The following is a 27712-nucleotide window of genomic DNA, read 5'->3' on the forward strand; positions in this document are numbered from 1 at the left end:
TATACAGTAAATATCCCAACAACCAGGTCAACATACAGTGTTTAATAAATTACAAAGCAGTCCACTTCTGTCACAGTATGTTCTAAAAGGTGTAGCAGCTGCATACTTTTAACTTTTGTAGTGACAGGGCTCTTTAAATGTTCAACTGCAAGCAAGCTATATTTCTCTTCACTTCTGTCTTATGCAAAATAACTTTATTATTATTTGAGACTATAATGTTAGGGTAATGTTTATATGTTTGAAACTTTAGGCTCAATCCTGCAAAGATTCAAGCATATGCTTAACTTGAAGCATTTCAGTAATTCCCATTGAGCAAATTTTAATGCAATGGGATTCTCACACGCTTAAAGTTAAACATGTGCATAGATCTTTGCAGGATTACAGCCTGATGTATCTTTCACTGAATGCAACAACTAATTTTAGCAAAATTACTTTGCATGCCTTAAGCTATACTGAAGCAATGAAGAGCTACTTTATGTTCTTTTACACTTTCTCATTTGCATGTACCTGTGTTTCTCATTTTAAATATTACCATTTGGTATGAATTGTCCTTTAAGGATACCAAGCAAAAACAGATTATGTACAAAGAAAGACCAAGTAACCCCAGTAGAGGATGTACATTTATTTTACATTAGTAAAGGACTTTCAGGGGTATAGCATCTTTTAATCATGCCACATTACTGAAATAATGGAAGTATACCGTATATATATATTCCCGCCTTGTAATTACTGATGAATAATATTTTTTCACAGAGGTTGGATTATAGCTAGGAAATATGTTTTTTAACTCCTCTATTGCAGCCCAGAATAAAAAATGAAGACAAACTGGCATATGGTAGAAGAAGACATAGAGTAAGAACTAGTTGTCTATGTTGTCAGTACAACATATGCTATCATTGTCAGTTTGATTCTGTGTAGGATACACTTAAGGTTTAAAACTTATATACAAATCCATATGTGTCTTTAGGGTGACCATATAGCAAATGTGAAAAATCGTGGGGAGTGGGGGAGAATAGGTTGCCTATATAAGATAAAGCCTCTAATATTGAGACGTCTGGTCACCCTACTTGTCTTACTGGCATGAATAAGATAGGCAAGATTTTTCCCTTAGTCCAAACACCAGGGCCATAAAGGGATATTTGTGTGCTATAATTCATACCCAGTGTTAAACAGTTTGGCTTGCAGATTTTCAAGAAAAAAAATCTGCTCTGGTGAATGAGCCTGCTAATTTAGCTCTTGAAAATAGCTACCCACATGGCATTAGACAGATTAAGAACTCACAAATCCATATTCAATGAAACCACTCCACACTTGTTTACAGATGTTTGACCTTACACAATGTGGACTCTGCAAATATGAGTCTGTTGTGATGTCACATGCATTTGTCAGGTCTCCGAGATACTCCAGTCAGCAGCAGGACTCTATTAGAATTTATGCCCTTGACACTTTTTCTTTATCTGAGCCTGAGTTCTTCATTTCTAATTCCCCACGATTAATCTTTTTAACTATTGAGCTGTTGGATAATTCAGTTCATAATCTGGGGTTAATGTGTTGGCAACACTATTAAATGATATCTATCATTATATAAGTGCCTGTAAGTACCATCATTTTCCACACCTCCCAGTTCTCAATCTCATGGGGGTGAATTTTTGCCACCTCTGAGCTATGTAGCTAGGCTAACCCAAGTTTTAGGTGAAGACCAGGCCTTAGGCATGTAACAACTTCCACTAAATAATTTCTTTAAGGAAGAGGTGAACTGCTAAGGGAACAAAAATCTAAAATGAAAATTGACTTAATCCCAGGTATGTGGTGGTTGCCCCACCTCCCCCAGCCAGGCAGTGGGATGCATTTAGCACAGAAATAAACTTTTATGAATTGAAATTATTTCCTTCCTTAGTGAAATCCCATTGGCATATTCTGGTTTGCTGAGAGTATCCTTTTGGGACATCACTGATACCGGATATCTCATTGCCATTCATTTTGCCATTAATGTCACTGAATGATACATTCCGAGGTATTTTTAGAGAGCTGAAAGTGCCAGGAGTATGTCACAGTGGAGAAAATAATGTTTAAAACCCCTTAATGTTATCAATTCACTTTGTAAATTAATACTGATTGATTGATTCCCTGCAGCTTGGTTAATAGAATTAAGCACACATTTCTGGTCTTGACTGCGATTTTACTTTTGATTGTAGTTCATCTTTAAGACATGCAAATCCAGGTGGCTGGCCATTTAAAGTTGTTGAGCCTTGAAAAGAAACCAGTCTTATAAAAAACAAATCTTGGGGGATTTGGGGAAACTATTTTGTAGTGTTTAGGAATAGGGTAGTTTCCTGGAACTTGCTTATAGGGAAATAATTGGTCCTAGAGGACAGTTTCACAGTACAAAGAGAGATTTTTACTACAGCTGCAATAGCAGTTTGCACCTTGTAGTGCATTACAACAATCTGAGGTTTTCATTCTACTTCACTAGTCACCTGAGCAGGGCCGGCTCCAGGCACCAGCTCAGCAAGCAGGTGCTTGGGGCGGCCAAGGGGAAGGGGCGGCACGTCGGGCGGTTCAGCGGCAATTTGGCGGCGGGTCCTCTTGGAGGGAAGGACCTGCCGCCGAAGTGCCGCCGAAGAAGAAAATGGCGTGGTGGAGCTACCGCCGAATTGTCGTTGATCGCGATCGCGGCTTTTTTTTTTTCCCCCGCCACTTGGGACGGCAAAAACCCTAGAGCCGGCCCTGCACCTGAGGCTCAGTGTGGTATAGTAGTGGACTAAATGTAGACCTACTACAAGCTAGGCAATAGTGAGTTCTAACCCGTTTTGTCACTGACTCAATGTGTGACTCTGAACAAGTCACTTCCCCTCTCTGCCTGGGGTCTTCCATGTGCACAGTGGAGAAAATAATACTCACATACATCACAGGTATTGCAAGGATTAATTAGTTAGGGTCCAGTTAGAGTTGCCACTTCTGAAGTACAAAAAACAAGGACAACCTGGATGATCCTGAGCTTATAAAACTGGAACGTTTGCAATGTGTACTGAGCACTCTTACAGATTTCCTAGACAGCTACCTCAAAAAAGGGATGATCCTGGGAAAACCTGGACAGTGGCAACCTTAACTCTAATCCATGCCCATCCTTGCAGAAGATGCTCAGCACTTCAGAGGAAGCCAGGCCTTAAAGTTTGTCCAGTGCTTTGAGCATGTAAAGCACAGTATACCATTTCTAAATACAGTAACTCCTCGCTTAACATTGTAGTTATGTTCCTGAAAAATGCGACTTTAAGCGAAACGATGTTAAGCGAATCCAATTTCCCCATAAGAATTAATTTAAATAGGGGAGGGTTAGGTTCCAGGGAAATTTTTTTCACCAGACAAAAAACTATATATTATATAGATATACACACAGTATATGTTTTTAAACAAACAATTTAATACTGTTCACAGCTATGATGATTGTGAAGCTTGGTTGAGGTGGTGAAGTTAGAGGGTGGAAGAGGGAGGGATATTTCCCAGGGAATGCCTTGCTGCTAAATGATGAACTAGCACTCGGCTGAGCCCTCAAGGGTTGTTAATGTAGCCTCTCACACAAGACAGCACGAACATGAGGGAGGGGAGACAGCATAGCAGACAGAGACAGACACACACCTTGTGTGTGGGAGAGAGAGAGAGATGCACACTGCCCCTTTAAGTAATCTGACCCACTCTTAAGTGCATTGTCTTTTTAAGTGGATCAGGAAGTTGAGACAGCAGCTGCTGCCCCAAGCTCTCTATGTCTCTCTCCGTCCGTGTCCCCTCCCTGCTCTATATGGAGAAGGGGTAAGCAGGGTGCAGGGGGGGACGACACCCTGACATTAGCCTCCCTCCTCTTCCCCCCCTGCCCAGCAAGCAGGAGTCTCTGGGAGCAGCTCCAAGGCAGAGGGCAGGGAGCAGCACATGGCAGTGGGGGAGAAGGAGAGCTGAACTGCTGGCAATTGATAGCCTGCAATTGATAGCCTGCTAGGTGGCTGCAGCACAGGGAACTTAGGGTAGCGGGGAGCTGATAGGGGAGCTGCCGGTCTACCCTGGTTACAAGCCCCCACCAGCTAGCTGCAATGGGCTGCTCTTCCTGCAAGCAGTGGAAAAGCAGGCAGCTGCCAAATGATGTTAGAATAGGGTTACCATACGTCCGGATTTTCCCGGACATGTCCAGCTTTTTGGGCCTCAAATCCCCGTCCAGGAGGAAATCCCAAAAAGCCGAACATGTCCGGGAAAATAGGGAGGGAGGGGCCGGCGGTGCTTGGCCAGGGGCCGGAGCCGCTGGGGCCGGCGGTGCTCGGCCGGGGGCCGGGCGGGGCAGGGGCGGGGCTGGGGGCAGAGTTGGGGCGGGGCAGGGGCGGGACTGGGGCGGAGTTGGGCCGGGGCCGAGGTCCCATGGAGTGTCCTCTTTTTGGACACTTAAAATATGGTAACCCTATGTTAGAAGGGAGCATTGCACAACTTTAAATGAGCATGTTCCCTAATTGATCAGCAACGTAACAACGAAACAACGTTAACCAGGACGACTTTAAGTGAGGAGTTACTGTATTATAAACTGAGTTTTACTACCTCTGAATTCATTATGAGCATGTTTCTGGCAGATATAAACAGTTGGTATTTTCCCACGCCACACCAAATCTTCCCACCAGCGCATAGGTTTCCAGTCTTTCCCAGCACCCTGAAATGTATGTTGTATTGTTAGTGATTTAAAGTAGGGCTGTTAAGTGATTTAAAAAATTTATTGCGATTAATCGCGCAATTAAAAAAATTAACCGCGATTAATTGCAATGTTAATAATAGGATACCATTTATTTAAATATTTTTGCATGTTTTCTACATTTTCAAATATATTTATTTCAATTATAACACAGAATACAAAGTGTACAGTGCTCACTTTATATTTATTTTTATTACAAATATTTGCATTGTAAAAAACAAAAGAAATAGTATTTTTCAATTAACCTAAAACAAATACTGTAGTGCAATCTCTTTATCATGAAAGTTGAACTTACAAATGTAGAATTATGTACAAAAAATCCTGCATTCAAAAATAAAGCAATGTAAAACTTTAGAGCCTACAAGTCCACTCAGTCATATTTCTTGTTCAGCCGATCGTTCAGACAAACACGTTTGTTTACATTTGTAGGAGATAATGCTGCCTAGTTCTTGTTCAAAATGTCACCTGAAAGTGAGAACAGTCGTTCTCATGGCACTGTTGTAGCCGGCGTCACAAGATATTTGCATACTAGATGCGCTAAAGATTCATATGTCCCTTCACGCTTCAACCATCATGCAGATGATGGGTTCTGCTCGATAACAATCCAAAGCAGTGTGGACTGATGCATGTTCATTTTCATCATTTGAGTTAGATGCCACCAGCAAAAGGTTGATTTTCTTTCTTGGTAGTTCGCGTTCTGTAGTTTCCTCATCGGAGTGTTGCTGTTTGAAGACTTCTGAAAGCATGCTCCACATCCTGTCCTGATCAGATTTTGGAAGGCACTTCAGATTCTTAAACTTTGAGTCGAATGCTGTAGCTATCTTTAGAAATCTCACATTGGTACTGTGACGAGTTGGATCACAGAACCCCCCTTGGGAGCTGCCACCTGATGTACCAAGACTACCTCTATTCCTGTTTTCCCTGCCAGCTCAGGACTCCAGCACCCTGTCTTGCTGAGCCAGACACTCCCATCTGCTCCAACACAGACCCAGGGTCTGAATCACTTGTCCCAAAGCTGCAAGTTTACCTGAAAACAGCTCACAGAAGTGTGTTTGTCTTTAGCACTCAGATGCCCAACTCCCAATGGGGTCTAAACCCAAATAAATCCGTAAACTCATAAATTGTTCGCCCTCTATAACACTGATAGAGAGATATGCACAGTTGTTTGCTCCCCCAGGTATTAATACATACTCTGAGTTAATTACTAAGTAGAAAGTGATTTTATTAAATACAGAAAGTAGGATTTAAGTGGTTCTAAGTAGTAACAGACAGAACAAAGTAAGTCACCAAGGAAAATAAAATAAAATGCGCAAATATAAGTCTAATCGAACTGAATACAGATAATCTCACCCTCAGAGATGCTTCAGTAAGCTTTTTCTCAGACTGGACACCTTCCAGGCCTGGGCACAATTCTTTCCCCTGGTACAGCTCTTGCTGCAGCTCAGGTGATAGCTAGGGGATTCTTCATGATGGCTCCTCTCCCCCTCTGTTCTCTTCCACCCCTTTATATATCTTTTGCATAAGGCGGGAACCCTTTGTCCCTCTGGGTTTCCAACCCCCCCCCCATTGGAAAAGCACCAGGTTAAAGATGGATTCCAGGTCAGGTGACATGATCACATGTCACTGCAAGACTTCATTACCCACTTGCCAGCACACACATATACAGGAAGACTAACAGGTAAACACAGCCATCTGCAGACAATGGTTAATGGGAATCATCAAGATTCCAAACCACTATTAATGGCCCACACTTTGCATAATTACAATAGGCCCTCAGAGTTATATTTCATATGTCTAGTTTTAGATACAAGAGTGGTACATTTATACAAATAGGATGATCACACTCAGTAGATTATAAGCTTTGTAATGATACCTTACAAGAGACCTTTTGCATGAAGCATATTCCAGTTACATTATATTCACGTATCATATTTTTATAAAACTATATAGACTGCACAACGTCACAGGTACCTTCTTTGTGTTTTGTCAAATCTGCAGTGAAAGTGTTCTTAAAATGAACATGTGCTGAATCATCACCCAAGACTACTATAACATGAAATATATGGCAGAATGCGGGTAAAATAGAGCTGGAGACATACAATTCCCCCCCAAGGAGTTCAGTCACAAATTTAATTAACACATTTTTTTTTAACGAGCGTCATCAGCATGGAAGCATGTCCTCTGGAATGGTGGCTGAGCATGAAGGGTCATACGAATGTTTAGGAAGCCAGCAGGTAAATAGCTTGCAATGCCGGCTACAAAAATCCCATGTGAACGCCTGTTCTCACTTTCTGGTGACATTGTAAATAAGAAGCGGGCAGCATTATCTCCCATAAATGTAAACTAACTTGTTTTGTCTTAGCAATTGGCTGAACAAGAAGTAGTACTTGTATGAAGTGAATTGAAAAATATTGCTTCTTTTGTTTATCTAAATAATAATATAGTGTGAGCAGTGTACACTTTGTATACTGTGTTGTAACTGAAATCAATATATTTGAAAATGTAGAAAAACATCCAAACATATTTAATAAATTTCAATTGGTAGTCTGTTGTTTAATAATGTGGTTAAAACGGCGATTAATCGTGATTAATTTTTTTTAATCATGATTAATTTTTTTGAGTTAATTGCGTGAGTTAACTGTGATTAATCATCAGCCCAATTTTAAGTGAAATGAATATGGAGATAAATCATAGAAAATATCCTATTCCCCCCCTACATACACACACTCAATCTTATTCTCTTCATTTCTTCTTCCTCAACATTTCTCTGAGGGGGAGAAATAGCTATTGCAAGCAGTTATCTCTTATATGTATTGAAAAAACAAACAACATATCAAAAAGGCCAGACAAAGGGCTTGTCTACATTACCCGCTGGATCGACGGGCAGCGATTGATCCAGCGGGGGTCGATTTATCATGTCTAGTATAGATGCGATAAATCGACCACCGAGCGCTCTCCTGTCGACTCCAGTACTCCACCGGAGCGAGAGGTGCAGGCGGAGTCGACGGAGGAGCGTCAACAGTTGACTCACGGCAGTGAAGACACCGCAGTGAGTAGATCTAAGTACGTCGACTTCAGCTACGTTATTCACGTAGTTGAAGTTGCGTAACTTAGATCGATTTTCCCCCCCCCCCCCCCGTGTAGTCCAGTCCAAAGTGTGTATTATTGCATGACAATGCAGGTTTGTGGGCGGAAACCTTTGGCCTCATGACTAGCCTCAACTGTGCTTAAATGCAGTTTTATGCAGTAACACATTCATGTCTTGAGGCCAGATTTTGCAAACCCTTATTATCAGGTGCAGCGCTTATTAGTATCACTTATCGCAGTGAAATCAATGGGACTGTTGTACTCACAGAAGTAAGCACCACACCCAGAAGTAAATGTTTTAACAGATGAGGGCCCTTATTGCTTAATTGAATAAGATAAAGAAAAGCACAACAAAATGATGATGATGATGATGATCAGGGACATCAGGTCCTTTAACCCTAAACAAACATTTCTAGCTCCACTGGTAGGTCTATGCTAGAAGGAACTGCAAAATTGAGGATTTTTGTTATTTTTTTTGTCCAATTCTCTCTCTTATAATTTTTTTTTATTTTTTTCTGTCAGCATTTTGGAGGGGAAAACATAGTAGTGTAGGAATTAAATTATTAATACCAAATCTGTGGCGAGGTTAAAAAAAACGTAAGGCAAGTATGACGGATAGCAGACAAGGCTGAGGAAGTATATTTCAGTGTCATGAGTTTTTGAATCACTATAGAATGTGTTGCTGATATCTTGCCTCTTGAAAGCAGATTGTCAACTTTTCAGTGCATGTACTGCATGGCTTTGAAACCTCAGTGGCATGAATTGTTTTTATGTTTTGCTCCCCTTTGTTTGCTGATATGAAACAAATAAACATTTCCATTGTTGGCAGCAGCAGTAATGAAGGCATCGGTAGCCACACTGCTGAAGGTTTATCTGATCCAAATTCATGTGCAGTGTCTGCAGAGGTGACGGCACAGAGTAATATCCTGCAAGAACATGGAGGACAAACTGGTTCTGACTTATTAATACAGGCTGCAGAAGCAAAGGAGAGAAGCCTACCTATCTCCATGCCTTTAGCAGAATGTGCCAAAGAATATGTCACAGCAGATCTCACGGACAGCAGTGATGATTTACCAACCCCGAAGAGTATTGTAACGGTGCCTTTCCCAAACACTGTGGATGACAAAGAAATAGGAACAGCAGATGCTATATTTGTGGACAGTGGCCCAGAAAGTGACAATATTGCTGCCTCTTCTATCAAAAAGAGTGAGAATGATCCAGAAAATACAAGCTTAGAATCTAGCCCTTCTGCAGAAGCTACTTTGACACAAGGAGTTACACAAACAAATTCATGTGAATTAGAACCATTATGGCAGAGTGAACAGCTGGATGGCAAGAGGGATTCGCATGCTGTCTCATTACCCCAGGGTAAAGAAGCAGGAGATTACTTTACCACTCAAGAGGCCAAGCAGGGGCCAGGATTTTTGGAAGTGGGTCATAAGGAGCAGACTGTAATACAGCGAGGTGGACAGAAAACAGATGGCACAGAGGGTCTGTTAATGAAAAAGGAAACCTTAATCCTAAATTATCCCACAACAGGAGGCTCAGACAGTGAAAAATATGGAGCAGTTGTGAATGTTCAGTGTTTGGTTGATAACCCTGAGTTCAGTGATGCCAACAGTTTATGTAGAGGAGATATAACCACAACTAAAGGGAATGACCCAAACCCACATCTCTCTGAAAACAATGGGAAGCAACCAGCAGCTTGCACTTTAAACCCTTCAGACCTGTTCCTGGTACCAAAGACAGATGAACCTTCAGGGGAATCTGTATCTGCAAATGAACAACACGATCCAGTTAGAAGTAAAGCACAAAAAACAACTTCTAAAACAGCGGAGCCCAGTTTTGAAAGAGAGCCTCAAAAGGTGAATTTGTTTGTTAGCACTGAACCTTTTAATGTGCCTCTGTTGCTTAAGGCAGAGGGAGAGCAAAAAACAGATCTCACATCTGAAAACACAAAAGATCAAGACAGCATTAATGAAACAATAAAAGCTGATATCGTGTTAGTAGAAAACATCCTTCTTTCTGATGTAGAAAATGCTATGAATTCCAACAAGGAAGGTTCGATGGTACATGAAAGATTGGCACTGGAAAAATATGTATTAGATTTAACTTGTGGGAGTAAACCCACAGAGCTGAATCTAAAAGAAACTGACATTGAAGTACCTGCAGAAAAAACTGAAGACTCTATGGGAAAGGACAGAACAGAGGAAGTGCAAGTTATAGCAACCAGTGCATCACCTGAAGGGTTAAATGAGGCAGAAGGGATACTATTGAACTTTGATAATAGCAACAAGCAGGACAGGAAGGATGCCAACTGGGGGGATGATTTCAAAGAAATCAGCTTTTCAGGCAAGACTTTAAAAAGTGACATAAATGAAAAAGCTGTGGAAAAGCATCTGAATTCAGAGAGTAACTTGAAAGTAGCTGAAGATAATTCACTCTGTTTCCAGCGTGAACCTGAACAACAAATGAGCAAAGAGAAAGCAATTGTCACACACGACTTGTCCTCAAAGTGCAGCTTTCCAGTTGTGGAAACTCCACAGTTAGCCAGGGAAGAATGCCCTCTGAGTTTTGATCATTTTAACACTGACACAGAAGACAAAACGTTAGCCTTGCTAGGCTATAAAATGACTGAAAAGGTTTGTTCAGTTAATGCACATGGTTCACCGCTTCTGCACTCTCAGGACAGTAATATTATGCAAACTAAGCAAGATGAATCCTGGGAACACACTTTTGCTAAAGAAGCTGTATTGGAGTCAGAGTGCAAAACTAAGCATCAAGAAATGTTTCAAAGCAATGAAGGGTCTGAAGAAAATATACAAACTCCCAAATCAGAACTTGAACATCAGGGCTTAAGTGAATTGATAGGAACTACTGACTGTGTTGCACTACGTAAAGCAAAAATTCAGGAGGCCTCACGTATTTGTGAAAGCAAAGAATGGAACAGACAAGTAGCGGAGGTGCCTAATAGTGATCCTGCGTGCGTACCTGTAACTGTTGTTAAACAAAGCAGTGCTGTAGACATTAAAGAAAATAATGAAATTAAGCAGGAGGAATGCAGAGCTGAAGTGGAAAGCTATGTAGATGACAAAGATTTGGCACTGAAAAAGGAATGCACATCTGACACACCAAAGCAAGTTCAGCAGGAACAAATGGCTGCAAAAAGTGACAAAAGTATGCAAGTGGTTCATTCTGAAATCTCTCAAGCATCAGCAAATACTGAGGAGTTCAGTCCCCAGCAAAAGCAGTGGAGTTTAGAAGAATTACATGATAGCAGCATAACTGAGAATAAACAGCCATCCGAGAGTGACAAAGATGGCTCTCCAGAGACCCTTAAAAGCTATATTAAAGAAAAGCAAGAAATGGGAGATGTGTCAATAACCCTTCCACAAACAGAGCAGAGAGAGAGCCTCAACTTTGCTGCCAGAAAGAGTCAACAGCACATTTCAAATATAGGATTTGAAAAACACAAACACCAAAGCAATCTGAATACTGTCACAAGTACTGATGAACAGGAACATAAAGAAATGGCTCAGAAAAATGAGCATTTAGCGGAGTTAAGTTATCACAGTGACTGTCAGGACATATGCAGAAGCAAATCAGATATGTCTCTAGACCTTACAAGCAGCCCTCAAACAGCACCTTCTGTGCTAGAGCCAGAGCCATTCAAATATAGTCCTGCTGCAGTGCCACGGGAGGACTCAAATAAAAGTACTGCTTGCATGAAAGGGAACATGTGCAACACTGAGCATTTGCAGAATATTTCTGATCTGAAGGTAGCTACTTTGCAAGACTGCACTCAACAAAATAAAACTGACCTAGAGGCAGAACGAAATCGCTTCAGTAGGCAGATTTCTAGCAAGCCCAAGCAGGAGAATAATTCTTTGATCTCAGTCAGTCAACATGAAGAAGCATGTCAAGATGATGCATTTTCAAAAGAATCTGACATAAATGAACAGCCAGACAGCATATGTAAGACAGCAGACAATACTAATGTAAGCAGTGCTGGTGCTACTGACTGTATTCCAGGGGCGCAGAATTCAATAAGTGTCACTGATATACCACAGACTTCACTAACTGATATTGAAATAACATGTTCTGATGATGACTCTGAGGACAATAAATATGAAAAAAACAAGAATGATACTCAAATACCTAGTTCAGAAAACCTAGAAAAAATGCGATCGTTGGTGAAAGGCTCAGTTCTAGAAACAAAAAAGGATCTGACTTCAGACAGCGAACTCATCCCAAAAGTTGAAAATCTAAAACTAAATTTTGAAAGGGACTCTTCTATCACAGAGACAAGCAATCAGAAAGTAGATGCAAATTCAGGTGCAAAGGAAAATCCTTCTGCATTACAGGAATACAGGGAAGTGGCTCCCAACAATTCTTCATATACATTAAACTGCATTAAAAAAGCCGAGAATGAGCATCTGCCCGCTAGCTCTGAAACAGAAGAATTCCCAATTCTTTCTACATCGACCTTTGCATTGGATCATCATAGTGAAGCTAGCCAGCAACCTGAAAACTGTAAGAATGACGGTATTGTGGGTGTGTTACTAAATAATAAGCTTGTAGTTAAAACATGCCAAAATGTCTTAGAAGTTGCTTCTGATTTGCAGATAACAGCTGATGCTACCGTACCTGTGCATTTAAAAGACATTTCACCAGGGATAATAAGCACAGCTGATCAAAACAGCACTGAAGCAGCACATTTAGAAAATACTTCTATGAAAGAAACAAGTATTCCTGGCCAAAGTTTCCAGTGTGAAGGAGAGAGTATTTCACCCATACTAGATTCTGCTGATGCAGGGCAATTTGCAGGAAACTTAACACAATTTAATTTTGAGAAGCTGAAGAAGGAGATATCTGCAATTAAAACTAAAGGAACAAAAAGTGATGTAAACTTCAAAGCACAGGAAAGTGACAGTTCAACGGAGCCTCTGTTCAGTCTTCCTAGCCTAGGAGAGAGGCTGCTGAGTCTTTCATCTGCTGGTAAACAAGAAGGATGTATTGAGGAAATTGCAACAAATATCTGTGTAGATGACAAGTACAGGAAGATCTTAGAAAACTCTGGAAGTGCAGAGAAAACTGAAAATGTTTTGAAAGAGAATAATAGCATAACCAAGACAAAAATAAATATTTCCAAAGAGACTGCAGAAAACTGTGAAAGGGAGAATGATGTTCCGAGTTCCAGGACCTTTGGCGCTGGTGCCAGCTTTCCTGATTTCAGGGAGCATCTCAGTAAAATATTTGAGAAACCTGTGCGCAACGCTCTGAATACTGAATTACCCCCACTTTCATCTGAAATTTATGCAAGCAGTGGGCAAAGTCCCGTGGTTAAAGATATACCAGTTCTACAAAGTGCTGAGAACTTTTCAGAGCCTAACACAGTAGGTGAAGGTGTTGATGGAAGCATCAATAACACAGGACAAGAAAGTGACTCAGAAATAGAGAGACAAGAGTTGCCTTTGGATTCTGAGATTTTTAGCAAAGAGAAGTCAGCACAGCAAGAAGACATGCTCAGAGAACTAAAGCTTCCAGAAAACGAGGAACATAAACAACCAGGTACCTTTTCAGAAAAGAAAGTTTCCAAATTGGATGGTTCTAAATCTGTTGAACTGCCTCTTACGAATTTAAGAAAGCTGGACAACAAAACTGAAAGCACAAAAGGTAGTCAGATGGAAAGAGAGGAAGGTACACATACTAGCAGTGTGAATGCTGGAGTTCTTGTGGACCAAGAGATAGAAAAGCTGGAATCTGCTTCATCTGATGGGACCAAAGCTGCAAACTTAACTGCATCTTATGACAATAAGGACCAGCCCACAATTCCTGGGACCTCTTCAGAAGATACAGGCACTGTTCAGAAGAATGATTTAGAAAGTGCTGCCATCCCAGAGGCAGAGGAATGTAATTTAATTGTACAATGTAATGCAGAATCAGAAGATCTAATATCTTACGAAAATCAGTGCCAGGACTTTATGCCAAATGAGCAGAAGAAAAGTAAAGACTGTGAACCAAGCACTGTCAATGGTACCTGCAACATGTCAGCCTCACCAATTGTCCAAGGAGACATCTTCAAAGCTGAAGTAAAAAGAGATGATCTTCGTCTGTTGTCTGGTGAAATCCAAGAGAAATCCACTCACAATAATCTTGTGCATGAAATTAAGCCTCAGGATGACACATATATGATGCTGGATGCTTTGGGAAGTAGAAAATGCCTGGAAATATTAGGAAATCTTCAAGACTCACAGCAGGGAAAAGAAGCAACAATACATGGGTTAATAGATCACTTTAAAAATGAACTAAGCCATGATGATCATTCCCAGGCTGACTTTAAACATGAACTCAGCAGTGTGACTAAGAGGGATGTGAAGGAAGAAAGTGACACCATGTTCAGCACAGCAGTGGCAGAAGCTTCTATATGTGGCAATGAGCAACTTGGAGACACCCCTGAAACAGGTATTACAGGCACAGTGTTAATTAGTAAGGGTGATGCAGCTTTGCAAGCAAGCATTCAAGATCAAGGGACAGAAACAAAAAAGCATCACTCAGAAACTATTACAGGGATGGAGCCCGAATCGGATTGTGTAAGTACAGATTTTAATGTTGCTTCTGAAAATCAATGGAGCAAGATGCATTCAGAACATGACAGCTCACCGCTGAATGCCGAAGGAAAGGTACCAACCCCTTCATTCACTGAGCCTAAGAAACATCACATCAATGAACTTCTGGACATGGTTACTGAAGGATTACCTACAGAAAGGTACTTATTTTAAATTAATTTTGTGAGACAGAGTTGTCATTGTCCTAGGGTTGCAGAGGGATAAATTTTAGACATATAAATCTGTTGTTTGTGGTGCAGGTTTTCAGGTGGGCATGGCTACCATTGACTTTTAACCAAAAATTGGCCTCAGTGGAAGAAATTTTAAATACCTTTTAAGGTCTAAATATAATAGAAGTGACCTTTTGGGACTTGTAAAGACCTTGATCTTCAAGAGCTCCACTGACCTTTCCTAATTCTTAAACTCCTCTGTAGTGATTCTGTAATGACCCCAATTTTCACACTGCATTGCCTAAAGTTAGCAAAGTAAATTACACTTTAATAGGTGTGCTTTAGTTGAAAAATTGGGCCTGCAGTGTTTTCATTGTAGACTGCAATCTGAAAGTTAAAAAACTCAGCTACCTTACAACCTTGATTATCCTAACCTCAGTTATCTTGACCCACTATTATTTAAAACAGTCCCATTCCCTGATATATTGAATATTATTTGTGTTACCATAGCACCTAGGATCCCTAGTCATGGAACAGTGCCTCACTCTGCTAGGCTACTGTACAAACCCAGGACAAAAAGATGTTTCCTGCCCCCAAAGAATTTATAATCTAAATAGAAGACAGACAAAAGATGAATACAGAGAGAGAGAGAGAGAGAGAGAGAGAAAGGAGGGGGTGGAGGGAGTACACCTGCTAATTACGTTAACAATGCAATTGATTGTTTGATAATATTAAGTGTCCCCAAAGACATTCAGTTAACTGAGGTTGCATTTGTATATTACCTGTGTACCGAGCTAGGAATTCATATGTGTAGCTTTCTTAATCAGGGTTTGTGTATGTGCAAAACATTTTGTTGGGAGCTCAAGAATGCCTCAAACATGGTTTTTATTTTAAAACAGTAAATGAAAACAGTGTTTTCTTCTGTACATTTTTGCAGCACTATTTTGAATTTCTAGTATGAGCATAGATGTTAATTCAAAAGAATATCAACCTAGAACCTCTTTTCCACTAACTAATCATATCACTGCTTTTTCCATAACCTCAGCAACTTCCCTGAGCCCTGTCATTCTCTCCTTCCTGTATCTGAAAAGGATGCTATAGCTGTAACAGCCAAGGCCACCTCAGATGAGGCAAGAGATGACATCAGAGTAGAAAGGTACTGTGAAAAGCTTAAGTATTTCAGAGGGCAATAATGCTCTATTTGGATGCATTCTTTCTTGGTATTATAGATATGAAAAAGATGTAACTGCATAGGAAGGAAAAATAATGTTTATCAATGCCACATTCTTTAAAGTTGCAATGGTAAAACAGTGATATGAGGGGAAAATTAAAATCTCTGTCCTCCATCCTTTAATATTGCCCATTATGGTGAAAAAATAGGGGTTTTACTTCCTTTCTGTGTAATTCTGGGACAAAGGCTCAATACAGCATACTTCTCTGAACAAAATATACACTAAAAAAGCCATCAAACTGTGATAAAGTTTAACAACAAAATTTCTTTTCTTTTGGTCTCCTTTGAAATCTGTTTGTAAACTGATCGGATAAAATTAGAGACCAAGTTTCATAATCTCTCTTGAGCTTGTTTTCCTTTGTGTGTCTGTCTGTTTTTAAAAAGGATGGAGGATTCATAGTGTAGTCGTTTTCAAATTTACCATACGAACTGTCTGCCTGGTCTAGAATAGCTCAGAAGCCAAGAAAGAGTGTGTACATGTTTAAATGAGGGTGGGTATCATTCTTTAAATTAATACCTGTGGCAAACAGGGTGAGGTCTTTGGAACAGCTGTTGGCAATTCATAAGTTATTTGCTTAATACTTGCATATGCTTGAATTCATTGTCACCTGTTTTTTCAGTATGAGTATTTTGTACCAACAAGCAGCTGCTACTTCTGTAAGCACAAATGTAACTTTTATATCTATATGACTATCAGTACATATGCTATACTGTGTGCAGAGCAATTTGAAATCTCTCTGTGTGTAGATTTCACACAACAAGGACTTCCAAAGGTAAAGAGAGGAGACCCTGCCTTTGTTTAGTCTTGTTTCTTATAAGAATATGCAATTATAAAAAAAAATAGAGCTAGAAAAATCTATTGAGCCAGCTAGTTTATCCCCTGTTGTTTCAGAGTAATGACCAGTCCATTTTTAGATAACTCAAGAACAGGGGCTTCCTTCACATTCCTTGGCAGATTGTTCCACAATCCAGTGGGTCTCATTGTTAGCAAATATTCCCAGATATGTAGCCTAAAACGTCCTTTGTTTAATTTCATACTCTGTCCCATATATCCCAGTGACAGGATCTTCTGCCTCAAAAAAGTGGTATCCATTTGTCCCTTTGCTATAGTAAACATCCAGGGTAAAATTTGCAGACATGAGAAAATGGCACATGAATTTGGGCCTGCGATGTTTATCTGCGGTAGGGAAGAGGAGATTCCAGTCATGAAAAATCCCAAAGCAGGGTATTTGAGTGGAAATAGGTGTTTTGTTAGGAAAAGAAAAATGATGTGTCTTGTGTTATGTAAGGGGTGGTTTTCAACCCTAGTCCATTCCAAGATACCTTATAATGAAATTTCAGTTGTGTTAGGTAGAATTAAGCTCCTTCTTAGAAGATGGAATTCTTAATTTTCAGGTCCTTTCTCTACTTTCTGGTTCGAGCAGGGGCTAGGTGGTTGCTTCTGTGGTGGTGGTACAAGTGGGAGCTCCAAACAGTGCCCCTTTAACAACCAGGAAGAGTTCCAACCTATGCTGAGACCTTGCCTGGGCAAAAGGGATATTCCAGCCCCAGTGCCTTCCGCTCTAATGTCCAGCATGGGGTGGGGGGATTATTTTCAGGAGAGTGGGTTATGCCAGAATTTCTTGTGCTTCTGGGGAAGGTGGAGCAAAGTGCTACTAGTAGAAACAGGAGGGTTGTGTTGGCCAGTCTCTGATGCAGGCCAAGCTGTTGGTGACTACAGAAGCTTCAGGAGAAGGAGAGGGAGACTCTCCTCTCCTTCCTCTTCTCCAGGGGCATCAAACTTCCTTTACTGGTTCCTGCAGTATTGCCAATTCTTACCATTGTTTGGATGTCTCATAATATTTGTGGGTTTATTTTAAAGCCCCAGTTCCTGGAGTCTCATGATGATTAAATGGAAGGGGGGAAAAAAGTTAATTTCCTGCCCTTGTGGCTGCAGAGAATAGCTCAATAATATCACTCCAAAGGCTCAAAAACCAGGAGCCAAACAAAAATAACCCAAATTTTATTATTTTCAAAATCCCAATCCAGTCCCATGATTTTGGAGTTTGGAATGCCTGGGGTTGGCAGTACTGCTCAGATCACTTGGTGCTTAGCAGATGGCCACTCCATCACCCACTACTTTCCTCCTGCATGTGTTCATTACTAGGGGAAGAAAAGAAGGTATATGTAGAAAAGACCTGAACGTGCCCCCAAACTGCAGACCACAAATCCTCAGAACTATGGAGTGATAGCACTTTCATTAGATGGGGCCTTTTTTTGCTCAAGAGAGTACCAGAATGGCATCCTGTTCTTTTGTTGCTGCATAGGTATGCTGAGAGAAGAGGTTCCCTATACAGGCACTTCCTGTACAAGTGCAGCTGAATAACAGAGGCCCTATTTATATTTAGGAATCATTGCACCTACCACTGATACGCCTCCATCTCTGCAGAGGAGTAAGGCCGTTATTGAGCAGTGCACCATAACCATTTAGAATGAGATATGAAGAAAATTCTGTATCCAATTGAAAGTGGTATGAGCATTTTTAGATACATTTCTGTAACTATATTGGAATTTGGCTGGGACACCAGAACAAATATCCAATCTTGAAAAAGTACCCTAGGAGGTTTAATGATTAAATGCTGTGATGTCATTCCCAGATGTGCTGCTTTTAGGTGCTAGGAATAGATTAGTTGATTTGGCAAAGTATCCAATTTATTAATGGACTTCCAGACATTTCAGAGGGTTGGAGATGCTCAGTTTACTAAACTGGGGCTAGCCTGTGTAGGTATGCAAGGGGGAGAAGGGTGTAAAGAGCCACGAAGCCGGCCACAACTGCAGATATGATTGCACAATCTCTTCTGAGCGCAGTTACCCCAAAGATGAAGCTATGGCCCCGCTCTGAACCCGGCAGCAGAGCTGGCTTGTGTTGAATGATAGAGTGTGCTGCAATTCTTTAAGTGGCATTAGCAACATGCCTGCTGCCCTTGAGTACCTTGGGAGTTCTGGAAGACATTTTACAATGGTACTTGTACTCCTAAATAGAGCAGGTTGGGAATTTTTGGAGAAAATGTTTTGCTTGTTTTTTGACCAAACACGCTAATTCATTGAAACTGAAACTTGTGTAAGGAAGATTTCTCGGGTAGCAGAAAGAATTTCTTGTGGGGGGAGGAAGGGAAAGAAGGAACCAGAGCAGGGACTTGAACTTGGGTCTCCCACACCCCAGGGCTATTGGCTATTCTGGGGTGGGTGTCACTCTTTCTTCTTGTTTTTGTTCCACATCGGAATGAAAAGACATGTCAAAACCTCAACATTTTTTGCAAAATGAAATTCTTGTTTTCTAGCCAGCCCTACTCTAAATCTCTTAGGTGCTTTTGAAAATTGCACTCAATGCCTATTGAAGCTCATGCAATAATGGTGCAGACCCTGTTCCCTCCAATATTTACATTGGTTTTCATTCTCTTTTATACCTGTATTAAGCTATGTCATTTATAAAGCTAAACAATATTGTTATATGCCAAATAAATCACAGCACTTTATGTCAGAGCAGTACGTTGAAAAACCCTCTTTATTCTATTTACGTAGGCCAGACAGTAATCCTATAAGTAAAATTGGCCTAGACATGTTTTTTTAATTTTCTTTCATGCACTATTCTTGCAGTTGGAAATTGGCAAGATTAGTAAAATGTCTGAAAAGAATGTTGACTCCTTAGTAAATACTGACTTGATCTTTTTTCCCCCTCTGCATAGTAAATACAGTATTAAATATTTTAACAGTCTTTCGGAGTGAGGTATGGAATGCATAGCTCTTTCACAGATTGTGCACTCAAGTAGGTTCTGATTGCTGGAACTTTATGCCTATTTGAGTCCTGTGGTATTTGAAAACAGAATCATTGTGTTAAAATTAATTTTATATCTAAACTGTGATTATGCAGCTTCCTCTTGCCCCCCACCCCTCCGTTCCCCACTTCAGAATTCACTATTTTGTATTTTTTACCTTCTTCAGATATTGCATACATCTCAGGATTACAACACAGAGAACAAAAAATAGCTGAAGCTGACTTTCACATCAAACGAAGGGTATCTGATTTCATCAGACTTTTTTTTGTCTATTTGCCTTTCTTCCTGGCACGCTAGCATCCATATTCTTTCTCTCTGTTTTCCAGTCCATCAATCTCGTTCTCCCTCATAGGAATAGCCATTAGTAAAGTGTTACCTTTCTAATCACAAGGGAACTGGTCCTGTAGTCCTTATCCAAATATAACTCCTGTGATATCACTACATTGGCTACACAAAGTGCACAGTAATGGAGAACCAGACCCATCATAGCATTCTGGTTAAATATTTTACCTCAATTAATCTGTTTATGAACTAAAGGAGATAAGTGCATGAAAGCAAAGAACTAAATATTCATTTACTAATCCATCCCCTGCCAGCTGCAGGTGGTCCTTGCTATTTTTCAATTACACTCAAGTATATTTTTGAGAAATATACTCTTAACATAGGTACTGAAATTGACTTGGATACTGCATATGCTTTTAAAGTTAAAAGGTCCCTTAATGTCTCTAGAGAAACATTATTTCTGTTTAATAAAATGTAAGCATTCTGTTAAGGAAATGCAGTATTGCTTTGTGATATTTTCAATGTATGAGTAGTCAACGCACCATGACTTCTTAATTTCCTTCTTCTTTTCTTTCTTTCTCATTTATCTAAAACACTTTTGATTCTTTTATGTTCCTGGTAGTTCTCCCCAGATGTATGTTTCAACCTTGTAACCTCCTTATATTCTCCATATGTCAGCTCTCGCTGCTCTCTTTGTACACTCTGCAAATTTGGACACCTTGCAATTAGGTCTATTTTCCCTGTTACTAACGGAATATGTAAAGAGGGATTAGTCCCAGCCCTGAACCCTGTGGTGGGCAATTCAGAGAAAAGCAGTTATAGACACAGTCATTTTCTCTGTGACTTTGGGTTGTGGCTTTGTTCCATTTTTTTCTGCATTTTGGCACACTTGCATCTTGCTGGTGCCCCCCCAACAAAGACTCCTCTTCAGAGATGTTCTAAGATCCAGAATTCCCAGTGTTTCCCTCTTCCTTTGCTTTCCATTTTCACTCTGACTATGCTCTGCAACTACTCCCTCCTTCTCTTTCCTTTCTCTGTTCCTGACTCTTAACCAAGGTCATAGGCTCTATCCTTCCTGACAATTCCTATGGGTGGGACACTGTTTTGTATGGAAAAGGTCAAACGTGTGTATTATGTTCAGAGTGAGATTCAAATGAGCTGGGCGTATAGATTTGGCCAGGCAAATGGCTCAATGCCCATATCTAAATATCAGTGACCACAATTGGCAGTACACTTGTAATTTCAAGGGTAAGTGAATGCTTAGAGTATCAGAGGGGTAGCCGTGTTAGTCTGGATCTGTAAAAAGCGACAAAAAGAGTCCTGTGGCACCTTATAGACTAACAGAAGTATTGGAGCATGACCTTTCGTGGGTGAATACCCACTTCGTCAGACAAAATAGGTATTGTCCTAGGTGCTTGGAAGCCAAAGTGTGCCTAGTTAATAGCATCTGGGACTTATGCAAAATTAGCAAACTTTAGCATTCAGGTAGTGCTTGCTGCTGGTGCTGTATATCTGCATGAAAAGTTCTGGATCAGTCTGTCTGTATTGCATACTTATTGTCACAGGTTCAGATTAATTGTACCTGTTTTGCCCCTCCATGGTCCACTCCAGGAGTGCCCAGTCAGGTCTTAGCTCTCTAGCCATCATCTGTCTCTGAGCAGAGGCCCTTGTCCTGCTCCCTCCTGACCAGGGGTTTTGAGGCTGCACAGTTCTGTCTTACATTATGATATCCTCAGGAAGCCAGTCTGCCAGTGTATTGCTTTCTGTGCAAGGGCTATGAGCAGTGTATTGCCTGCAGTTACAAGTTACCACACAGCTCTTTCTAAGCAAGAACATTTATTCTTAAGGTAAAAGCATGCCAGAGAAAACCTAATAAACAGCTTTAAACATGCACCAACCATACCAGGGGTCACCCATCAGTCTCCTGCGGCCCTAGTAGGCTGAAGTCTTTCCAACCCTGCCACAAGGGGTGTCCCCTCCCCTCACCTTGGACAGAAGGTCCTGTCAGTTTGCTGAGACTTTAGCCACTACAGTCATAGGTGTCTTTGCTGTGAACTCTCTAAGAGTACACTCCTAGAAGATGCTGAGTGCCCTCCAAGATCAGGACCTAATTTAGTGAAGGGCTAATCACTGAATGTGTTTCAAACATATCGGGGTCTCTCCTCTTTTATAAGCTCAATCTCACATCCTCCCTTTCTTTAGGACTCTCTCCACCAGACCCCCTTCAGTCCTGGTCTTCTTTTAGTAAAGAGTTCAGTAAGACTCTGGTCTCTAGAATGTTTCTACTTTAAATTCTTTCATATCCCTTCACCACCACCTGATAAGTCCCAGTGGAGAGAGCCTGGGAAAATAGGTCTTCACAGCATAGTCTGAAAGTCAACAAACATTAGTCTGAAAGTTAACAAACTATGCATCCGATGAAGTGGGCTGTAGCCCACGAAAGCTTATGCTCAAATAAATTTGTTAGTCTCTAAGGTGCCACAAGTACTCCTGTTCTTTTTGCGGTTACAGACTAAGACGGCTACTACTCTGAAACATTAGTCCAGATTCTCTGCTCCAATGCAGTGATACCAACAGAAAATTTGGCACTTGGCCTCGAAAGGCATGTCTATGCTGCAATAAAAGACCTGTGGCATGGCCACAGCTGGCCTCTGTCAGCTGACACAGGCTTGCGGGGCTCGTGCACCAGGGCTAAATAGAGTCCAGGCTGTAAAACTTCATGGTGGGTAACAACCTCATGGTGGGTAACAAAGCCCAGGCTCCAGCCTGAGCCTAGATGTCTACACTGCAGTTTTTAGCCCCACAAGCCGGAGTCAGCTGACCAGGGCTCAGAGACTAGGTGCAGTGAGGTTTTTTTATTGCAGGGTAGACACACTCTAAAGACCAGCAGGGGGGATGCATTGGAGAATCAAGTGTTCTTTACCGGGTACACCCTGCCTAACAGTCCCTTCGTGTTTAAACTGGGAAGCTCTTAGCTTGAGCCCTTCAGATTCTCTCAACTGCCCCAGTAGCAAATGAAGGAGGTAGGAGATCTGTAGATTGGACAGGACCTAAATCGGTTGCCAATCTGGCCCATAACTAGCCACTCTTTTTCATCCACACATGCACTCATTTATTCTGATGTTGTGGACAGATGCAATCTGTGACCAGTGTTCCTAGAAAGTATAGGTTCCTGTTCTGTAGATGATGTGCTCTGTACTTACTGAGCCCATGCAAAGCTCAGGGAAGGGCAACATGCTTGCTTTTATGCTCCTGTTCGTAGGCACCTGAAGGTCACCAACCTGCCTTTACTCCTTTGAACCCCATTGTTTTTCAAAGCTAACTTGGCTAATGAAAGATAAAACAATGTAATCAGTAAAACCCTTTTGATTTTATGAGCTTACGTGAAGCCTTTGGAATTTGTTATTATGATAACATTGTTATTCACTTCTTGCTGATAGACGCATCAAAGCTAAGAATAACTCAGCGCTCACTGAAAACTGGATTTGTTTTTCAAAGGGAGGGCAAAATTGATTATACACAGGCTTGCCTGCTATAGCAAGGGTCTGGACTCAATCACTTCTAGTCCTGTCTTCCCAAGTGTGCATACAATTGGTCGTTTTCTAACAATTAGGGTAGTTTTACGATTTGTCTGTTTCAAAATAGATTGGTGTTAATTCACTATGATAGCTTCATTCCTCCTCTCATTCATGCAAAATATTAAACGGATTACTGTGGCAACCTACAATAATTGTGTAACTATTTGATTAAATTTTTTGAAAATGCTACAGTGATATGTGAATCTTCTGCAGTAGGGTTCCTCTCCACAAAGGTCCCGCTAGTTGTTTGTTTGCTTCCTTTGTTTGTTTGTTTTCACAAATAACAGCTGAGGTTGCCAAAGGGCTTGATCACTGAGCTTTACAAAACTTTCAGCAAACTTGGGCTGATTTTCAAGATAGTTTGGGCCAATTTTTGTTTTCAACTGGAAACTATGCAAAAGTCTTTGGTTTCCCATCATTCTGAGCCCAGACCAGGAAAAATTTGGTGGTTCCAAATTTGAATATGGTTTGCTCAAACCTGAGACTCCGTGATATTCCGGAGGTTCAGACCCCTATGCAAAACTTAACTTGAAAGAGAGGTTCCTCAAAGGCTTCAGAAACAAAACTGCTGAGATTTGCACAGCTCTAATGTTCAGCCACCACAAATAGTTCTCATGAGGCTGTATTCGTGTACAGGAAACTGTGTAAATATAAGGTTCCATTCTGCAGAAAAGGTCTGTGGATGTTTGTATTATGTACCCAGTAAAGAGGGGCATAGACAACTTTTTTATTTGGGGGGGGGGAACATTTTGAGGTGTGACTCATGAGTTTTTTGAAAACATGAGGCTGGTTATACTGCCATAGTGTGTTGAATAACCTCAGATTAAGTTCACAGCTGAAGAGGGCAGTGCTGGCCCGGCTACCACTAATGGTGCTAGGGCCACTGTTAGCTCCCAGCCAGATGTCTACCTGCACTGAGGCAGCTCCTCTAGCCACAAGGAGGGGCAGCTTCAGTAGCATGGTCTCACGGATTAAATGGGACAAATCCCTGCTGTGATAGTGACTCCCTCTGTGGCCTTTGTCATGTCACATAGCACAGAGTTTTCAAACGTGGGCACCTAAAGTTAGGCATTTGAATCCAGAATTAAAGACTTGGTGCTTAACTTTGGATACCCAGGTTGAAAGTGCTGGCCTTTAAGCTCTCTGTGCCTCAGTTTCCATATTTGTAAAATAGGACTGTGATGAGGAGTCTGCCCTCTTAAGGGTAGTGGTTGCTACTAGTCAGCCTACCTGTCACATGGCTTGGCCCTTTAAGGTTTGAAAGAGCCAATATTTTGAGAGAGAGGGAGGAAGTGGTCCCAGGAATAATTATTGCTTGAGAGAAAATCCCATCACTGTATCTTTAAGGGCCCTGGGGCCAGGAGCCTTGTAGAGAGGGTGGGGGCAAGGCTCCCCTCCCACCCAACCTATTGAGGGTGAGCTGGGAGTAGGGGACCCAACTGTCTCCTCCCTCATAGCAGCGCAGACACCATCAATAGCAGAATGCTGCCTGATGGATACTTCTAGCTTGAGGATTAATTAAGGGGAAATGGGCCAAGCGAGGGAGAAGCTGACTCAGGCCCTACATTATAACCCAGCACCATGGAGGAGAGCTGAGACTTTTGTCTATGGAGAGGTAATAACTGTCTGAATTACCCGGGTCCAGGAAGAGGGCTAGGGCTCCTGACAGAAGACAGAGTGTCTGTTTCGTTGATGTGTATATATACCATGTTCCAGGAGGAGGGGCGGGAGGGGACGGACTCTGGTTCAAAGAGAGACAGGGAGACTGGTTAACTCATGACCTGGCTCCAAGGAGGAGAGCTGAGGGACTCTTGTTTTGAGGGAGTAAGAATTTGAAGCATAATTCCAGCTCCAGGAAGGGGGTTGGGAGGCGTGTCTCCTGAACCGGGATGAAGAGCTGAGCAGGACTTTTATAGGGACCCAAAGATGGGTGTCCTGGGGCAACTAACAAAGTAAGTCACCCTTCCTAGAAAACTGAATAAATCAGACCCCATGATGGGTGTGCAGGTTTTTGAACCAACCTAAGTCTGGTAATTGATTGAAAAAACCTCGGGTGGGGGTGGGACGGGTTCTGAGTGCAGTGCGCCACTCAGGCTACAAGGAGTCTCACCTCTTGGTAGGGGCTAATGATAAACTTCCCTATCTCTCAAAGGAGAATGTTTGCAACAGGTTATGTTTGGCCCCAATCCTGTAATGTACCAGGTGTGCTGGGCCTCCATGGAGCCCAAATGTATACTGTTGATTGCAGGATTGGGACCAAAGTGCTAAAACTCATCAGAATGCACACAGAACAAGCTGCCTCCCAATTCTCCAGCAGCGGGGTCTGCTTTTGCAGCTGGGGATTAGGGGGTCAGGATTTAAAGATACATACCTCCACCCTCCCAACACACACCTATGTAAACTGTTGTTACGATAATGATTCATAGATTCATAGATTCTAGGACTGGAAGGGAGAGGTCATCGAGTCTAGTCCCCTGCCCGCATGGCAGGACAAAATACTGTCTAGACCATCCCTGATGATTTGTTATAGTAGTACACAGAAAATGCTATGCACTGTCCAAACATAAGACACAGTCTCTAGCCAGAAGAGAGCTAAATCTAAGCCATTTAATAAATGAAGGCTGCGGAGAAGGGATAAAAACATACAATCCCTTCTTGGGCTTTCACCCTATAAATATCAATGATCCTCAATTTGTCTAATTTCTTGTAGGTGTCCCAGCAAATATTTGGGGGCTTTTTGGTGAGAAGTGATGTTAAGGGGGAGAAAGGTAGTGGCCTTGTGGTTCACTTGAGGGAGGATACCTTGTGCATAAGGGCTGACCATCTCTGACTCCTCTAGGCCTCCTGGAGAGAAGTCTCACTCAGGTCCTGGGCCTTGAGCCATCACTTCTGTTGAGGGTGGAATCACATGATTCTCCCATTCTCAGACTGGGCCTTCGGCTGCAGACCTCAGGTACTAACTGTAATCACCTCAGCAGGCCTAACTTAAATTCAGCACTGCAGTTCTCTCCTCTTCAGCAGCTTTGTCCAGTGGTTCATAGTGACAGACTATTAAAACCAAGAATTACATTATTTAGAACCAAAGCGTTTAAGAGAAAAACTGATCTTAAAACAATAAACACCCTATATGCTTGCCGGTCCTTCCCTAAGTCTTACCATTCCCCGGAAGCAGGGGAAAACCCCAACTTCTTTCAGCTACCCTGGCAGGACCTGTGTTTCTGTCGTCCAGGTCAGTCGCTCTCACCAGGAAGAGCACACTCAACACGCTCTCTCCGGAGAGTCCTTTTAACTGTTTAATATCCTTCTGATCTCTAGACTCCTACCAAAGCAGCTGTGTAACTTCCAGTTGGAGCCTGGATGCAGGCTGCTGTCTTGTAGTTGCCCCAAAGTATTTATTGGGAGATTGCTTATTCCTTCCCTGGTCATTTTCCATCAGTCTCCTGTTAAGCTAGATCAGTATGTTCACACAGGGATGTCTAATAACACACTGTACAGTAACTTCATTTTACTAATCAGGTCACATACAGTATCCATAAAATTATCAGTGTTCTTGGATTATTATGTAACAACTCCATGTCCACCAGGAGGAGCATTGGGGAAGAAATTGAATAAATTGCTGGAGAAGCAGCCAATGGAAGGGGTGGGGGGAGGCGTCAAGTTTAATGGCATTGGATGAATGAAGGAGTTGGGATTAGAGTTGCGATAAGAGATGAGTGAATAAACAGGGAGGGGATGGATTAATTGAGCCAAAAAGTCATCTCATGACCCCTCCCCATGCTTACTCAGTTTATTTTTGTCGTCTGAGACGGTGTTGTTCATTCACATTAATACAGAGTTGGGTGTGAGCATGGTGTTCAAGAGTCAGTCAGTGGTTTATTCGTTTCAGTGGTTGGAAAGATAGGACTTGAGTCAGTAATATTTTGGTGGCAGGGAGTTGGTGGCAACATGTGTTTCAGTCCTGGTAAAAAATGCTAGAACTGGCCCTGTCAGCAAGAACTCAGATAAGCTTTGGCTATGGATGTTTGCCAAGATCAAGGGTTGTTGGGAGAGAGGAGCCTTTAATGCAACTCAGTTTCTTCCCTTTTTTCTTCTGTCCTCTAGGGCTAGTGTACCTGCAAAAGCTATTTTTAAAATGGATTCCAGATGAAAGTGGAGTTGTTCTGTTTCCTCCCCCCTTGACTCCCCATGCACCAGAGGATAGCTGGGAGCCCCTACCTG

At 41.6% G+C, this 27712-nt stretch overlaps 1 protein-coding gene across 7 annotated transcripts in view; it reads left to right on the forward strand.

Moving 5' to 3' along the window:
• Positions 1 to 11527: 11527 nt before the first annotated feature.
• The window catches only part of TACC2 (transforming acidic coiled-coil containing protein 2), a 142497-nt gene continuing 126312 nt past the window's right edge, over positions 11528 to 27712 (forward strand). For 3 of the 7 annotated variants that reach the window (XM_024216994.3, XM_024216995.3, XM_024217001.3), the window contains exons 1-2: positions 11529 to 14579; positions 15634 to 15744. In XM_024216994.3, the coding sequence (XP_024072762.2) occupies positions 11536 to 14579; positions 15634 to 15744 (3155 nt within the window). In that variant the 5' untranslated portion in view covers positions 11529 to 11535. Of the gene's footprint in view, positions 14580 to 15633; positions 15745 to 27712 lie in introns of all 7 variants that reach the window. The other 4 variants (XM_024216993.3, XM_024217000.3, XM_024216996.3 and 1 more) reach the window with 3 other exon arrangements.

Source organism: Terrapene carolina, unplaced genomic scaffold, assembly GCF_002925995.2.
Source record: "Terrapene carolina triunguis isolate 2854851 unplaced genomic scaffold, T_m_triunguis-2.0 Scaffold95, whole genome shotgun sequence".
NCBI lineage: Eukaryota > Metazoa > Chordata > Testudines > Emydidae > Terrapene > Terrapene triunguis.